Genomic DNA, 14,634 nt, shown 5'->3' on the forward strand with positions numbered 1-14,634 from the left:
TACTGTACTAAACAGTAGCCCAAAGCATTGACATCCAAATAATTCTAAGCAAAATGACAGTAAAACTCTGCAAATGCTACCCCGATGTACATGCATAAATACGCTCCTCTGTCCCATAGCACTGCTATTCCACCCAGGTAGCTGACAGGGGCTTCAGCACAGGCGGCAGTTCCCTGAGTCTGCCTGTCGAACCCAGGCACCTAGAGGTGGCCCTTAGGGAGATCTGTGATGGTGCTGGGTGTGGGAGCACAGCAGTGCATGAGGGCAGCTTGCAGGGCTTCCTGCCTGTTCACAGGGTCCACAGTTCTCCTGATGTCAGTCAGTCCTCCTCAGGCTCTCCCTTCCTCACAGGGGCTGGGGTGAACGTCCTTGGTCTCCTCATTAGGAGCCATTTTCCCGCAAACATTGTGTTCGCACAAGTTGGTCATTATATTGTCAAGCTATGGGGACTCTGGCTGGCTTCAAGGATGTAAACTTGTTCTTTGGCCAGAACAGCTCTTTTCCCAGTCCCTGCAGGGTCTGCAAAATGTCAGTGTTTTCAAAAGACTGTGGCCTTCCCTCCCTCCCCGCATCTTGTCACAGTCCTGCTTACAGATCTGCTGCTCTGAGATTATTATTCTTATTGAAACGGTCGGGACTGCAGAGCAGCTGCACAGGAAATAAAACCAGGCCGCCTCGTTCCCTCCTCATTTCCACAGCGGGGGGATGCCGTCCCCTCATAACAGGCCCCTTGTCTTTCTCTCTCCTCCTTTGACACCAGGACAGCTACGGGGACACCTGTCAGACCTGGCCCCTGCTCATACCAGCTGACGGTCCTGTTCAGGGACAGAAAAAAGGGGTGGTAGCCTGTATCTCTCCCATTGACCAGAGGTGCCTGGTCCCTGTGATGGGACCGCCTGGCTAGGAGCAATGCCCAAGGGATCAGAGGGAGGAGGCTGTAAAAGGATGGCACCGAAAGAGTGAATTGTAAAAAGCAGGAGCCACTAGGGCACAGATCAGGGAGGGAGTGGCTACACCCTGCAAAATTCTGCTCTCGCTTTCCCATCTTATTGCAGCCCCAATATCCTGGACATCTTATCAGGAGAAAAGCTGCCTGCATAATGGAGGGCTTTCAGGCAAAGCCAATACAAACGCTAAGGGGCCAACTCTTCTGGGAGATTAAATGAGCTAAATATTTATAGCTTGGCTAAATGACAACCGACTGGAGATCTGATGTAAATACCAAGGAGGGAAAGAAACATTTTAAGGTGGCTTTGAGGGCAGGATTGAAACAATCTGCACTAAAGAGAAACTTCAGGCAAGATTCTCTCTTTTGGTGTTTTTTTGTTTGGTTGGTTGGTTTTTGTTTGTTTGTTGTTTTTTTTTTTTTGTCTATCTCCTGTGCAAGAGATAGGGGCAAAGTATATAAAGTATACAAAATATGCCTTCAGAATCTCTTTGTGCTCCTGTGAGCAGCAGGATGGGGGACTGTTGGTGTAATACCCGACACACTTAATCCTAGGCCATGCCTCTGGTTTCTGCAGGTACAGACTCTGGGCGGATGCCTGCGCGGAAATGTTTGGAGGTCTTGATATTTGTGCTGTCAAAGCTGTCCACAGCAAAGATGGAAAAGACTATATCATTGAGGTGAGAGCACGGGGAACCTGAAGGCAAGTCTCCTTCGGGAAGTGTGTCTGCATGCACACACGTTCCCTCAGAGTTCATACACACCAATGTGCTCTCTTACTCCTGTGTGCATGCTCCAGCAGTCACTGCTCCTGAATGCCCATTTATTTCCTCCAAGCTGTGGCCCACTGATATGCAAGGGACTTACTCAGAGTCGCAGGTAAACTGACAGACATACGTCAGGGGGTCAGAGTTATAGTGCCCTGATTTCTCATTGTGGACTGAGAAGAAATGGGAGAGCCACACACTGCTTGGCCACCCCGTTTTCCAGCTGATGAGACCCCATAGTGTGGCAACATACCACAGAGGTGTGCAAACCCAGCACACCTCTCATAGCTGTGAGTAGAGATTGGCAGAATCATGAACAAACATGCCCAGATTCAGCCCAACCTGAATTCAGGTGCCACATGATGTTAGCATAGTAGTCATATTAATGTCCCCCCATTACCCATGCAGACAAAAAAAATAGTCATGTCCAGCAGGTGACTCAGTGCACTCAAAGTCACAGTTTCTAAATTAACCTGTCTTTCTCCAATCACTTTAAAGGGAACCCCAGTAACAAAACTCCTAGCCACTTCTTATTTAAGAGACTAGAATAAGCATCAAGAGTGTAGCAAAAGGCACATAAACAGCAGGAACAATTTAATTTTAATTCTATTTTTTTAAAAAAAGGTGAATTTGCTAAAATCTTTTGCCTGGACAGCATTCACTATAATAGCAGACCAGTAGGACAGACCAGTACAGAGCTACTCCAGGCAGTGTGGGCTACAGACTTCTGTGTTCAGAGCCCCACTAACATGACAACCTGTGGCTCTGAGAGCTAAGGTTCAGCACGTTCCTCACCAGGCCAGGAGGCAGAAGTGGGAACGTGGAGGATAGCACACTCAGGTCACCCGAGAGGGGCAGAGAAGGAAAAGCTGGCCAGAAAATCAAAGTGGAAACTTAAGAGACACTCTGGGGGAGAGAAAATCTGGCAAGTAAGCAAGCGTCTCTGTCACTATGTGATTCAAGGAGGCACAGCATCTGACCTGCTGTAAACTCCACCAACACAGGCCAGCCGAGGAAGACGAGCAGAGCCAGCCTACGGCTTCATGCAGGGGTGCTGACACACTGGAAAGCTATGTGTGGGAGAGCAGTCCCACCCGCTGAGGGTTGGGATGCTGATGAGAACCACATGAGCCCTCCAGTGACTGCACATTCCAGCGTTATGTATCTACTCCCCGGGGAGCGGTGACCTGTCAAAGGCCATGTGATCCAAGCACATTGCCAGCAACAAAACACTGGCGAGCCTCCGTCTTTTCTGCGGTGATGGGGCCACGGCTGATGGGTCTGCTCCTGTACGCGATTCATCGGCACCTAGAGGAGCATCCCCTAGAGCAGGCTGCCTCCCTGCTATGCACTTTTATGTCCCTGTGCACATATAGCTGAGAAAGGAAGAGCGAGAAAGCAGTCTTGCTAGAGTAAGGATGTTTGGACTGTGTCCATACATGGTCAGATGTGAGATGTGGTTTTCATATCCCTGCATCTATTCTTGCACATAAGCCTATGTACGTGCACACATGGGTAATTCTCTGCTTAAGGATTATGTGCCTCTGTCAGGATATACCTCTGGTTTTTCACATCTGCCTCTGTTTGAGTGACTGCATGAAAAGCACAGCCATATGCTAACAGCCCTCACCAGGCTGCACACAGAGGGAAATGCACACTAATACCCCCCTCTCTCCAATGTAAAAAAAAAGAAAGAAAAAAAAAAAAAAAAAAAAAAAAAAAACACCCACAGATCTAATGTGATACAAATCAGAAGAAACACATCAGCCTCCGATGGGTCATGCTGAATTATGCCAGTGGAGAACCTAATTGAGTAGGTCTGGTGTACCAACATCGAGCAGGCATTCAGATGCTAGGCTGACGGACACTGTCGGGAAAGGAATAGAGTAATGCAATACAAAGAGCAGAACAAAGCCAAACAGGCACCTTTTCTACTTTATGCAGATCGGAGAGAGATGTTGACAAGTAATTAATTGCCTCCAGCCTACTTCCTGGGGTACTTTTCTTGGTCTGAAACTGATCCTTTATTTTGCTTTTTTCTTTTGATACTGGGGAAAAAAAAAGTTTTTGACTGTGCGACAGTTGTATTTTTCTTGGTGAGAAGGAACAGTATGCTGTGACATTTTACAGGAAAGCACACCTAAATGGACTGAAGGAATAAGGAATCTGCACAATACAATTGCAGGCAGTAATTAATTTTCACAGTGCAAAGCAGTTCTCTAGGAGAGAATTGCAGGAGTAGTGATGGGCAGTTCTATGAACTGCGATTTAGCACAGTGGTTTGTTGCAAACAAAATCAGATTGAAAAAGATGAGTTATCAGTGTAGGACAAGAATAATCTTCTACTCATGGTGTTTGCTGCCATGTGAACTTCACCTTCGTTTCTTTTCCATGGCAGATAACAGGACCTACTACACTACCTTTCTGCCCCTCAAAGCACTAGCACGCTTAAGCACCATGTTCACGGCTCATATTCAAAGCTAAAAAGAAATCTACTGATTTCATACTATTAAAACAGCTATGAATTTAATAGCAACTGCTGGTTCTTCTTTTTCCTCTGAAGAACTTTGCCACTTTAAAAGAATATTCAGCGCGAATATTCAGAAGGCCAGGTCCTCAAAATAGGACGAGTTAGGTACTGCTGTTAGCAGCCAGATTCTCAAAAGAGCTCAGCAGTGTGTATGGTTTAATAATCTCTCCCTTGTCCTTTTTTTTTTTTTTTTTTTTTTTGTAATGTAACCCTTTGCCACACCTCTTCTATACTGATAAATATGGAGCAGGTGGGGAGCAAGTAAAATAATCCTTTTGATTTATTCTTCCTCCTGGATCAACTAAGCCCTACCTGCCATGTAGCCAAGCTGTGTTACTAGACACACTCCCTGCTGCCCTGCGAGGAGCCCTGCCCATCTCCTCACCACTGCCTTATCAGTCCTTCGGATATGTCTAATCATCTGTGTCCTTCCTTCCTTCCCTAAAAAATCACCTAACACCCCACTCCTGCGCACCAGAGCATGGAATAACAAGCCCAGCCTTCAGGCCTCAGCGTCAGATCGGCGCAGGGGGTTTTCCAGAGTCTCTTCTTTGCCCTGCCGCTTTCCGCTCCCCCCCGTACACCTTATCAGGCGACAGCAGCTGCCTCAGGAGCAGCTACTGACCTTGGGCTGCTACAAAGGCCGGGTCCACATGTGCCGACGTCCTCTTGTCTCACATGGCTGGTCTGTGATATCCTCAGGAAGGGATGAGCGCAGTCTGTCTGTGATTCCTGTATTCCTTCCAGTGCTAGCATTCGTGGCTGCCCAGATGCAGAGCAATTCGCCTTTCCCAGAAGGACACGCAAGGTGACATCTCGTGCTCCTTTCTGCTTCGGTGACAACCAGCTGTGTCACTTTGTTCACTGAAATCACTGGCATTTTCAAATGCCTTCTCTTACGTGTGTGGTTGCTCAGTCCCATACTGGTGGCCTCCCGCAGCTCATACCCCTGCCAGGCCCTACACAGAACTGATCCCTGGGGTGTCTTCACGGCCTCGGGCAAAACCAGCTCCAGGGTTCGTTCCTCCTGGTGCCTCTGTTCTATTAAGCAGCATCATCTTCATAGAATCATTAAGGTTGGAAAAGACCTCCAAGATCATTTGGTCCAACCATCCCCCTACCATCAATGTCACCCACCAAACCATGTCCCTAAGCACCATGTCCAACCTTTCCTTGAACACCCCCAGAGACGGTGACTCCACCACCTCCCCGGGCAACCCGTTCCCCCTCAGCTCAAGCCACTGCTGCCACAGAAATAGGGAAAAGCAGTTCTTAAGGTGGGGAACCGAGTGGTTTTATCTGATTCGGGTGTTCTGAACTGAGCTGTATCCCAGGGAGGGTCAGGGAGCCGCCGAGCGAGGCCGGGCCTGTCAGCAGGGTAACGGCATCATCTAGTGGCCGGACACGTCCCTCGCACGGTGCATTGCAGGGAGCCGAGACCTCTTCTCCTCACACACGAACTGGAATTACCAGATGAAGTGGGAATGCTTTTAAGGGGGGGTTAACGGGGGGCGACCTGTGAAGGAGGCTGCCAGAGGGCCCCCAGGAGCCCCTCTGTATGAGACACGGAGGGGAACTGGCTGTTCCCCACCACCCTGGCTTATCGCTGACACCTCTAGGGAACATCTTTCCCTATCTCCTTTTTTTTTTTTACAGAGTGGAGAGTGGAATGAAAAGCCACTTTGGGCCTTTAGATGAGCACTTCCATCTGTTTTTCTAACCTCCTTCGTTTGCACCCTAAGCCAAGGATGTAGGCGCCAATTCACTCTTCACGCAAACTCGTGGTTAAAACTTCCTAGGTAGCTTCTCCAGTGTTTGTGTGAGACACCTATAGAAATGACCCCAAATGAATAGTTATTCCACAAGAACAGACTAGAATATAAACTCAGTGAACTCACCTCACTGATTTCCTCTACCTCTAAACAAAATATATGAAACTTTGCATTTCACTCAGTGGACTCTTGCAGCCTTGCCAGGGCGGAGTGCACTTCCAATTGTTATCTGAGCATGAGTCAGTGCCTTTCTTGAGCAATGCAATCTTTAACTCTGCATTTCCAGGGTTTTTAATGTTTGGTTTAAAAAAAGCAAAATAAAATAAACTCTTCCAACCCTGTTATTTCAGTACAATTATATTTACTCCAGCTGAATCTTAACTCCATCATAGCACAGTTCTTCCTGTGGGATTCTGCTGTTTGTGAAGCACTTGATTTATGATGAACTGCTGAAAATGATGTTTAGAGCTGCTACACAGCTGAGGATCTGCTATGCTTTCATTATTATTGTTGTTGCTAAAACATTTCTTACCTCAAAGACCCTTTGACAGCTCTCTTTCCCCTATCTCCACAGTCTTGCTTCCCAACTTTCTCCAGCAGAGTTGCGGTACATGTTGGAAAGCAGTCATATGACAGTATTATTAAGAAGACAAGCAGAGAATAAGTTTACTTTTCTGCATTGGGTGCTGTTTTTTTGGTGACATCCTATTCATTATGCATCTGTGGTGTTTATTTCCCCTCTCAGGGTGCAGTGCTCTGTGTTGATTAATCCCAAATGTTTCCTGGTTTCCTCCAGTCCCTGTTGCTTTCATTCCCTCAGACTTCAGTACATTTTGTTTCCATCCTCCTGTGTCTGCCTGTGTCCCTTTCTGCTGCAGTGTCATCTCAAAATGCTGTGGCACAATGCCAGAGAGACCTCGTCCACAACAGGCATCTTCTCAGGAAGAAGCAAGTTTGTGTTTGCTTGATTTAGAAAACCTTCAGCCACCAGAAGCCTTCAGTTGGCTTCCATGTTGTCAATGGAAGATGGGGAGTGGAGGAGGCACATGCCATTTCCAAAAAAAAAAAAAATATATATCCCACCCTAGCACGTTTCAGCATGGGGGGTACTTAGGACTAGATGTGTTGACAAGGATATGGGGACAAAAAGCAGGTTAGCATGAAAGGTGAGTTGAAACAAGCATCTGCCACCAGGAGACCTCTTTATTAACTGCTGTTTTTCTTTCTTGTGGCAGGTGATGGATAGCTCAATGCCCCTGATCGGGGAGCATGTGGAAGAGGACAGACAGCTTATAGCAGATCTGGTTGTTTCCAAAATGACTCAGCTTGTCATCACTGCTGGATCTACCCCATCACCGCTGAGGCCTTGGGTAAGACAGAATACAGACCTTTTGGCCAAGCTGTTTTCCTGAACTCTTCTCTCTCTTCTCACTGTAAATGTCAGGCAGTCAGACATCCCATGGAGATGAACAGTCCCATTCCAGAGTGTATTCTGATACAGATAGATTGACTCCTGCTTTTCCAGAGAAGTCTCTTGCAGACCTTTGCAGTGGGTGCCCTAAGAAACAGCTTGGTCTCCTGCCCTCTCCTTCCATTAACTGTGGTATCACATGGGTAGTGTGGGCTACGCACCTAGACATTCTGCCTTACTAAATCAAATTCTATTTTAGATGTATATTGCAGACAGCATTTCTAGAGGTGCTTGTAGCTCCCAGCTTCACCTTCATTTAACACCAGTCCTCAGGATAGGTTGCATTCCAATTTTTGCATCCCTGGTGAAAATCTGTGCTTCCCAAAGAGGAGAGTGAGAATTTCCACCAAGACTTGCTTCATTTCTTAATGCAGCCTTGCTTCTTTGGAGATGCCCTTTACCCACTTTATCAGTAGGAGGCCTGACTACTGCTGAATTCCTATAACAAATGGTCATTTTTGCATTTCAGCTGACCCCTTTGCACTCCTCATGGCACATTCATTCCCAGAGTGTATGCGCTATTACTTCTTTCAGTGTCTAGCAGGGAGCAAAGCAGGAAGGGTTGAGGACAACAGAAATCTGTACAAAAGAAAGGACAGAAGAGTAATCAGGCTGAATGATAATACTGACTGCAACACACTGGAAAAGTTTCCATTCCCACTCAAGAGATAAAGTGAGAGGAAGGAGTCTGTGGCTCTCTGCCTCTGTTGTATGACAGCCTACTCCCTGCTAAACCAGGTCCCCACCATGCAGTGCATTCAGAGTAAATCCAAAGCAAACTTCAGCTAGAGTGAGGGGAACCTTTAATAGATGCTAAAAACGCTTTGGGAAAGCAGAAGTTATACAGAACGGATAGGATTTACTCTGGCAAAGTGAAATCAACAACTGACCTCTAAAATAACCAAGATAAAGAGTGTATAAACTAAGAGCAAAGGGGAAGCCTGCAGAAACTGAGAAGAACATGGACAGATGCATATGTTGTCTGTATCTGTAATAAAGACATACAGGACTGGATTGGATTGCAACAGAACTAAAACAGTCAAAGAACAAAACAAATGGTCTTGGAAGCATAAGATGTCAAATAGAAGAGTTAAATAAGAAACTTGGAGTTTCTCATTGGAGAAACTGCACAAGCTACAATTGCTCCTGTAATCCTATAACACATATTTACAAATGAACAGAGAGAAATAATTACATGCAGTGGGGGTGAGATGCAGAACTAGAACTACAGATGAAGGCTTCCACAGAAACAAGAAAAACAACAATTCTGAATATGAGGGCAGTAGTACTGAATACATAGAAATGTGAGTCTTTGGATATCCTACGGGTATGCATAGAATATCTATGCATATTATTGTGGCTGTCTCTGTAAGTTTCTGGATCAAGAAAAACTGAGAAATTAAGAAATTGAGAGCACAGCATTGACAGAAATGGAAGAAGCAACAAGTCATGATAAAACGAGATACAGCTATCAAGTAAGTCAAATAACACAGTGGGACAGTAAGTCAAAGAGAGTTTTCCATCTTTTTAGGTGACTGCTTCTGGGAACTGTGAAATCCAAGTGCAATAGGAAACAACAGCTTGACCTAGCCTTCTGAAACACCCAGGTACAACTTCAGAAAGGGAACAAGTAGTACTAGGTTTGCTTTCCCTGGGACAGTATCAAGAAGTCATGATATGGCACAAACAGTTAGAAAATGTACTTTTAGTAAGATGAGAAAATTATTCAAAAGCTCCCTAGTATTAGAAGTCAAGGTTTATGGATGCTATTTAAAATAACATTGTTTTCCTGAATGCATATATACATTTCTAATCTGCTCCTAAACGAGGAATGCAAGAAATAAACTTCTAGGGTTAAGTCGCAAAGTGAAAGAAGGCATTCAAGACAAACAGAAAAAAATCTTCCAAATTTGTAAATCTGACATTGTAAAAGACGTTTATGCATGCAAATCATTCATGCATACAATCACACAAGTAAGAAAAGGAAACTTAAAAAGGATAGAATTTTATTTTAAAGATCAGATAGAGGGGAAGAATGAAACAAATTCTCTGAGTTCAGCAGAAGACAGAACCCCACCAAAGCACTGGTGAGCTCTATGGATCATCCGATGTTAAGGGAGAAAGGGAAGACAACAGAGAGAGTGTTGGGACTCCAGTGAATTTAATTGCTGAAAATTGAGAACTTCTTAAATCATACATAGATTTTCCCGGTCAGGCATGCAGGGCAGAGAGAAAAAGCAGTGATTAAATTGGTGATAGCTGATATTTTAAAAAAATATTAAGCCCCCAGCCCCAGCTGGCTATATCCAATGACGTGAATTTAGGAAGTGACTCAGCTGCCAAGAAAAAAAGTGCATTAGAAACAGTTATTGCTCCAGAGGATTGGTGTATAACAAATACAAAATTTGTGTTTAAAAAGGCTATAAGATTAACATTGAAAAATTTACGTAAGGAACTCATGGACCTTACAAATGATGTCAACAATTAATTTAAAGAATAATACAGAAGACTAATAAACCAACAAAACCATGGCTTAAGAGCATCCACCATATTTTTTTTTCAAAGAAAAATGTTCCATTAATCTTCCTTTCGATTCTTTGTCCATTAACTCTTTGAGAATTTGTTCATAAAGTGGTAGACAGCAGGCAATCAGACAAAATAATGTAGCTAAACTGTCACAAAGCCTTAGGGAAGGTAGCATACAAGAGCTATTAAAAAAGCAAGCAGGGAGGGTCCAAAAGGCAAAGTTTCTTTGTGAAGCAGAAGCCTCACATGAAGACAAAGATATGACAGATGTTAAATCTTGCAAACAATCAAGGACATTGGGTGGCCATCACTCCTGCATCTCTCCACCTCAAAATTGCTTTGCCTTCATCTCTGAGAAGCCTTGGGTTGGCTGTGGGCAGTGGCAACAGAGGTCAATATGAGATCTTATTCCCTTTCTTTGGCTGATCTAATCAGGATGTTTTATGTTATTTCCAGTGTATTTTCTGCAACACCGGCAACATTTTAGTGGCCCAAGCTATGTAGAACTAGAAGCTATGGAATGGAAAATTCCCACGTTTTCCTCCCCATCCATTTAGCTTGTCACAGATAAATCGTGTACAAGACTGGCTGACAACATCATTGAATTTATGTTAGACAGTTGAAACTCATTTCTGTGCTTCCAGCTATGAAACATTTCTTCCGATTTCCAGAATCATTTAACTCGTTCTCCTGACCTTCCAGGAGCTTCAACAACCCCTTTATCATTGTGTTCTCCATATAAATAATCCGGCACATACCAGTCTATCTGTCTCCAACTTCTCTTGCTCTTTCATAAACAATTTTGTGCAACAGGCTTACTCAGACTTTTGTTAACCTTGGACCAGCCCTCTGTGCAACAATTCTGTTTTGCTTAATCTGTTTATTAAAATATCTGTCAGAAAGAGTAAACAGTGAGAGAGAAGAAAGTGCAGATGGCACCAACTTATTTGGGTTAGTCAGGACCAGGGATGTCAGCGAAAAACTTCTGAGAGAGCTATGTATGTTAAGTCACCACAACAGCAAACCGTACCGAAGACTGAAAAGTAAGCTAAACTGGGGTAGAGAGAGGGAGAACATAAACTGTATATATACCTTGTAGGTCCTGCTAACCGTTCCTCTTAAGAAAGACATTGTTGCAAACAGACTAACGAAAACCATTGCTCAGCCTATGGCTGTGTTGACAAGGGAGAAGCGGGGAATCTGGATGCACAAGGAATGAGTTGGTGACGTATACAGAGAAACCAAGACACTGCTTCATCTGGAGTAACATAAGCAGACCTGCTTTGGGCAGCTGCAGAAAGGATCACAAGGCCAGGAAAGAGAAGTGGGTGATGAAAATGATTAGGAGCCTGGAAACATTCCTATGGAGGGACCAAAGGGATTCAACCTGTTAGCTTTAGAAAGGACATGAATGAGAGTGAGGGCAGCAAAAGTCTGCAAAATAATGAATGGCCTAGCAAAGGTAGGTTGTGAGAACTATTCTCAAACTCACAGTAATGGAGTTAAGAAGTTGAGAAGGTAGTAAGACTGAAATGGTCTGAGTGACAATATTAAAAAAAATACCTGGAACTGTTGCAAAGGTTTTGTGGAGCAGATCATAAACTTTATGTTCCAGGGTTTGAGCTGGTCCTTACTTTAGAGCAATCAAGATGAGACCCCTCAGGGTAAAAAGATGATTACTCCATAGACAGTTTCATGGTTCATCCCTCCTTCCTTCGGAACATCTGGTGCTGGCAACTGTCCAAAATGGGAGATGGGACTAAGAGATCCCTCGGGCCTGATAAATTTGGCAATTCCTGATTACCTAAAAAACATTATGAACTGTAACTTCACCGTTATTCCCTATGAGCAAACAACTTATATACTCCTTATTACTTAGCTCTCAATTTCAGTCCCTTGAAAATTTACCAGCCAGATGCTCTGTGTGTGTATTTAAGGAACACTTCAGGACTCCACTGCTCCTATATTACCTTTGGGGACTCTGTATTAACAGGAATGACTTTTTTTTTTTTTTTTTTTTTTTCCTCTAGCCTCCACAAGTTCAGCCTCAGTCAGTGAAAACTCAGCCTGGACCTCAGCTCGCACAACTGTCCCAGCCACGGCCTCCTCCACAAGGTACAATTGTTTGGGACCCATGACAGCACAGACTGTGAGACATCATTTTGCTTTCTAAATAAACACTCTCAGGATAAAGGTTTTGGTCACAGTCCCAATTCACTGATAAGCAGGAAGCAAATTCAGTGTACTTTTAAAGCAGCTACTGTAAAATTCCGTATCAGCTCTGAAAGTGGGCTGAAAATTCAATAGAGATCGAGTTTATAACTCTGTTAGGACTTGGCTCAGGAAAGAAAGGCCACTTGAAATGGCACAGGAGCAGGATTTCGGGCACAAAGTGTATTTGGATTTGCACAGAGCTGTAGCGGCAACAACTATTAAGAAGGGATAGCAAGATTTGAGGGTCTGCTACCAATATTGCTAAAGCCACCTGCTGATAATGCTGGAACAGATGCTCAGATAGTAGTAGGGTGCAGTTTTTTTACATCAAATTGCTTTTCTCATGAAGGGACTGTTGATCCAAACCTGCAGATTCAGCTTTCATTTCCTTTAGAGCCGGTATTCCAGTGACTCTTCTTCCTCAATGCAGGCAGCACTTGACAGGAATAAGAAGTATTAGTTACATGGAAAAGTACAGCACATTGAAGTGACTTCCTTTGGGGGGCAGCGGCAGGGCTTCTTTGAAGCGTTAGAGAAATGGACCACAAAAACTCGAGAGACATGGGCATGACACCACTGTTAGATATAGGAGAGGATTTCTGTTATCTTTTTTTTGCATAAAAGTAGTCTGAATAGTCTCTCCTCATAGCAAAATCCATTCCCCCATATAGATACTTGCTTGTTTTCCACTACATGACCTTCATTGTGCTTATATGCACATGTCCCTTTCAGGTGGGCCACGCCAGCCTCAGGCATCTCAGCCTCCACGGACAAATGCACCTCCGCAGCAACGGCTCTCTCCTCAAGGACAGCAGCCCCAGAGTCCCCTATCCACTTCACCTCAGCAGCAAAGGTCACCTGGATCTCCACAGCAAGTCCGATCAGCAACTGGGTCCTCTCCAGTCCAGGCTTCCAAGACAGGCGTGTTCCCACCACAGCAGCCCAGACCCCCTGCTCAAGGCCGGGCTCCTAGCCAGCCAAGCCCTACTGAAACGTCCAAGCAGCAAGCCAACCCACACCCGCATCTGAAGTAGGTGCTCAGTTAACTGTCTGTATTATCACTATTATCTGTAGATTGTAGAATAAAGCTATCAAAAAAAAAAAGTATCCTGAGCTGGCATGAAGAACTTACCACCTGATGTCAGGCAGCAGTCCCCAGGGACAAAGGCCTGGACAAAAGTGACTTCAGAGGTAGAAGAGCCTGGGCCCACCTCAGGCCACCATTGAACTGCTGTCAGGAAGAACAAATTGTAGGTTACATCTCGAGGATTTCACATTCTTCCTCTTGTTTATGTGCTCATTGATAAATATGTGCTCTACCCCAGTCGTGTCAATGCAGCTACTTCCTTCTCAGCAGGGTATATAATCCTTATCCTTACAGACTGTAAGCAGCACATTATTGACCAGAAAGCTTGACAAGAGTAATTCCTTCACTACTCTCTGGATGCAGGACCCACACAAGGTTCTTTACTGGGCATTTTTTTGCAATTGCTAGCAAAGGGGGTGGGGAGGGTGGAAGTGGCACTACTCATATACACAGAAGTCTAGACGGTGACTGTATGTTTAATTGCTCTGCTAGAACAGAGCACACCATTAATCGTTGTGCATCTTTGGTAGCCACCGTTGGTGGAGTATATCTGGCTGGCACCATGGCAGAGAAGCTTGGCGATAAAATGCTTGATGTTGACAAAGCTGGCACAAGGGCAAATTGGCATGAAGAGGCCAGAGCAAAATATAAGCTACAAATGGGAAGACAGCTTCTAGACAGAGCAGAGAAGTGATGTTCTGGAATGTGCTTGCAGTGATAATGTCAACAATTAGCAAGGCAAACTAAGAGCAATGGACTTGCAGATCAAAACGTTGGTGCTAAGGATGCCATCTCCACACAGTACATATTTCATGAACTTTAATTCAGATTCTGGTTTTGTGCTGAATTCCTATTACTGACAAGGAGAAACCACACTGAGTGACAAAGCATGGTAGTGGGGAAAAATGGGAGATCTACTTGAAAAGTACAGTCCTGATCTGAACTAAACCACTAGTGAAAATACACCCAGCAGGAGCCTGAGGCCAGCCAGAAGACCTGCATAACACAGCTGATAGTCAGAGCAGAAGTGCCACAGAGGACAGGCAACAGCAGACATTGCAGGGGACATGGCTACAACTTTGTCCAACACCTTGTACTCTACATTTGAAATCAAAGGATCACTGTTCATGGAATAGCTGATTAAAGGTGATCCTCAGTAGGAATCCATTATTCTGTATTAACAGAGAAATGACTTCAATGTTTGTCACAACAGTAGCACCAAGAATTGCAATTGCATGTTTTTAATCACATGCCTTCATAAACAGTTACTAGTATGGACTGTGATATTAGATTAGATCCACCTGCCCATCCATTATACCTC

The 14,634-nt window shown here is 44.6% G+C and overlaps 1 protein-coding gene across 1 annotated transcript in view; it reads left to right on the forward strand.

Moving 5' to 3' along the window:
* SYN3 (synapsin III) overlaps window positions 1–14,634 on the forward strand; it is a 199,969-nt gene that overhangs the window by 180,178 nt on the left and 5,157 nt on the right. Inside the window, exons 10-13 of the mRNA XM_035340631.1 lie at window positions 1,524–1,626; window positions 7,251–7,385; window positions 12,043–12,127; window positions 12,959–13,256. Coding sequence (XP_035196522.1) covers window positions 1,524–1,626; window positions 7,251–7,385; window positions 12,043–12,127; window positions 12,959–13,256 — 621 coding nt within the window. The remainder of the gene's footprint in view (window positions 1–1,523; window positions 1,627–7,250; window positions 7,386–12,042; window positions 12,128–12,958; window positions 13,257–14,634) is intronic.

This window comes from Oxyura jamaicensis, chromosome 1 (genome assembly GCF_011077185.1).
Source record: "Oxyura jamaicensis isolate SHBP4307 breed ruddy duck chromosome 1, BPBGC_Ojam_1.0, whole genome shotgun sequence".
In the NCBI taxonomy this organism is placed as follows: domain Eukaryota; kingdom Metazoa; phylum Chordata; class Aves; order Anseriformes; family Anatidae; genus Oxyura; species Oxyura jamaicensis.